Source organism: Ursus maritimus, unplaced genomic scaffold, assembly GCF_017311325.1.
Source record: "Ursus maritimus isolate PB19 unplaced genomic scaffold, ASM1731132v1 scaffold_12, whole genome shotgun sequence".
Lineage (NCBI taxonomy): Eukaryota > Metazoa > Chordata > Mammalia > Carnivora > Ursidae > Ursus > Ursus maritimus.
Window position 1 is genome coordinate 60946522 of NW_024423564.1, and position 3123 is coordinate 60949644.

At 36.6% G+C, this 3123-nt stretch overlaps 1 protein-coding gene across 1 annotated transcript in view; it reads left to right on the plus strand.

Annotated features, from left to right (window-relative positions):
* Positions 1–2739, plus strand: part of NDC1 (NDC1 transmembrane nucleoporin) — a 41998-nt gene extending 39259 nt beyond the window's left edge. Inside the window, exon 18 of the mRNA XM_040627280.1 lies at positions 2428–2739. Coding sequence (XP_040483214.1) covers positions 2428–2491 — 64 coding nt within the window. The 3' untranslated portion in view covers positions 2492–2739. The remainder of the gene's footprint in view (positions 1–2427) is intronic.
* Positions 2740–3123: the final 384 nt, after the last annotated feature.

Sequence of the window (3123 nt, forward strand, 5' to 3'; positions counted from 1 at the left end):
ATATATATATATATACACATATATATATATACACATACATATATATATATAAATAATTTTTTAAAATTATTAAAACATCCTTATGAGAGAAAAAGGTAAAAAATGGAGTACCTTTTCAGAAAAGCATATTAAAAATAATTCTGATATTACATCTTGGTCAGCTAACTAAGACTTGGGGTGAACAGAGTGTTCCGTAAACGAGTCCTTGGTGCTTTGTGAATCATACTGGAAAAACAGGGACAGATCATAACACCTTCAGAAATGGAACCAGAGAGAAAACCACAACTGCCAAACCTGTTTATATTTAGTTTCATTGACGTTTACTGCTTTCTTCTCATGAAACAATCTGGTTAGGCAGGATAAGGGATACAAGTTTATTAACTGTGTTTATCACAATTATAAATGAACTTTAGAAGACACAAGAGATTGCTTTTTCTGTATGCAGAACTATCAATAAATAGTTCAGAACTTCCTCATACTGCCTGCTTTTAGAAACAGCAGTATATTTTCTTTTTCTTCCATACTACACAGCAGTAATAGTAGGTTTTTATGGAACACTCGGTTCTGTGTGGGAATGTAAAGAGCTGTAAGAGCTTTATTCACTTGTTTAAAAACAAACAAACCTGTTTATCGAGTGCCTTCTAGATCTGTGCTCTCCAATATGATAGCTGCATATGGCTGTTTAAATTTAAGTTAACTAAAAATTCAGTTTGACAGTCACACTGGCCACATTTTAAGTCCTCAATATCTACATGTGGCTAGTGGCTGCCGTATTAGGCAGCTTAGGTCTAAAACATTTTTGTCATTGCAGAAAGTTTATTGGGACAGCACGGTTCTAGACAATACACTTAGCCCTGTATACATGTTTTTTTCATTTCCTTTTCTCAAAGAGTCTGTGAAGTGTAGAGGTTATCATAACTGCACAGATATGGGAACCGAGGCTCAAGGAGGTTAAGAACTTGCCTAACAGCACAATCTAGTTGGAACACGAACCTGAAATCAGGTCTTCCTACTCTTCAAAATGCCACCTTTTCTCCCTGGGCACTGGACTGCCTCTAAGATGTAAGATGCCGTGGAGGATGCTCGATGGATGTGGAGTATTGATGATAGAGCGAAAACAGGGAGAAAGGGGGACACAGAGTTTTAGATAAGAAAGGGGGATAGATGACTGATAAAAAAAATTAGAATGAAATTCTGCCTTAGTTTCTTTTCTCTGGGAAGAGCCGTGTTTTAAATATGAGGTCAGCAGAGACTATTTTGTGTGTCTAGGACAGAATGGTGTGGGAAGGAAGATTTGGAGTTAAAACATTTGGATTTATGTCTAGTTACGTCATTAACTGTCTGTGGTTGTGGTCAAGTTACCTAATGATTTAACTTGCCCGTGATTATGCAGAACCAGAATTCAGACTCCAATCTTTCTGACCCCAGAGTCTGTCCACTGGTGTCTGTACTCTTAACCAGTAGGCTGTGTTGTCTCCCCTAACCTCTGACCTTTTCACAAAGGTCTGTTGACCTTTGTTTACCCTCCTGTGGAAAAGGTGTGTCATCCGGCCTCACTAGCACCCAGAGGGAGTCCACACAGTAAAGTACTTGAAATGGTTCAATTGGAGGCAGCTGCGAGGTTTAAGCTAGCAGAGATGTGTATTTATGAGGCAATTTGGGATGATTTGTAGTGAAATTAGTATAATAAGACTTTTTTGGTACTTTTAAAAGTGGTAACTTTCTGTAACCTGGAATTTTATCATTTGATAATAACATCTTCACAACAGCTAGAAAACCAAAATCTTTAATCGTATTTGGTTTTTGCCCAAAAGTTTAAAAGGAAGTTTTATATTAGTTTCAGTGTATGTTTGCCCTAATTTTATCAAGGTAATGTATTTTAGTGGGGGCAGGGGTGGGGAGAGAACTCCATTTCCCCATCCAAGACATGACTTATGTTCAAAGGGAAAACTAAATCTAAACCACCAAGCTGTTACCTTTGAAAACGATTAGTGGAGTCCATTGTGTTTTAACCAAACATTTTAGTTTAAAGGATTTTATATTAAAGGCAATTCAAATACTCCACAACTCAAAGATAATGTTGGAATCTGGTTTAAATAAAATAATAAAATCCAGAAAATCTACTGCAAGGCCTGGAACTGTGCACAGCAGGTTCCACGGCAGAGCAGGTTAAAATCGGTGCTCTCACTTGTCAGTCTTCATTTGCTCTGGTCTTTGAGAAGGTGGAGGCGCGCCGTTACTGAATGCAAGGCCTCCTCCTCAATAGATTAAGGAGGGTTTTCATCCAGCTTTCTCAGAAGTACCAAATAAGTGAACATTTCTATTTGTTTTTAATTGTTTTGAAAAATATTGACTCTCTGCTCTGTGGTTCACTTAATATGCTTAATGTAAAATAAAGCTTATGCTTTGAATTTATGTTTCATTTAGTGCTGTGCAAGCATCTGCAGAACATCAGAAAAGACTTCAGCAGTTCTTGGAGTTCAAAGAGTAGCTCAGTAATATAAACTGTGTTCATTACACTGCTGATACAGCTACAGATGGGACAGTAAATGTTCGGCATTCTTGGATCAGAAGAAAATGGACTAATTAGATGCTTCCTTTGTCGTGGTGGTTGCTTTGAAAACTATACTTTAATGGGAGAAATCATGGAAAGAAATTCTCAACAGAATAACCGAAAACTGCCTTTTCTGTACCGATTGTTTTTTGTGTGTGTGGTATAATAAAATCTTTATTCAATTTTACAGAAGCCTCTATGGCAGTAAAAATGTCTCTAGCTTCTATAGCTTAATAATAATAACTGGAAAATTTTTAGAATTTACTTTCGAGCTGAGTAGAGCCAGTTCAGAAGGTAAAATAGGTTGACTTGATTCGATCTTCCTAATTGTGCCGAGAGTTTAACTCTCTGTACACTGGAAATCCATAAGCCTTTTAAGAGTAGTTTCTGTTTACTGAAGGATAAAAGTGGTAACAGTGCAGAAAAATTCACAGAAAAATTATTGTTTAAAGGACATATTTTGTTAATCTGGTAGGTTGTGTTTTTCTTTCCAGGGACAAATTAAATTTGCATGATTGTCCAAAAAAGATCTCAATTTACAGACGCTAACTCTATATAAAGGAATGTGG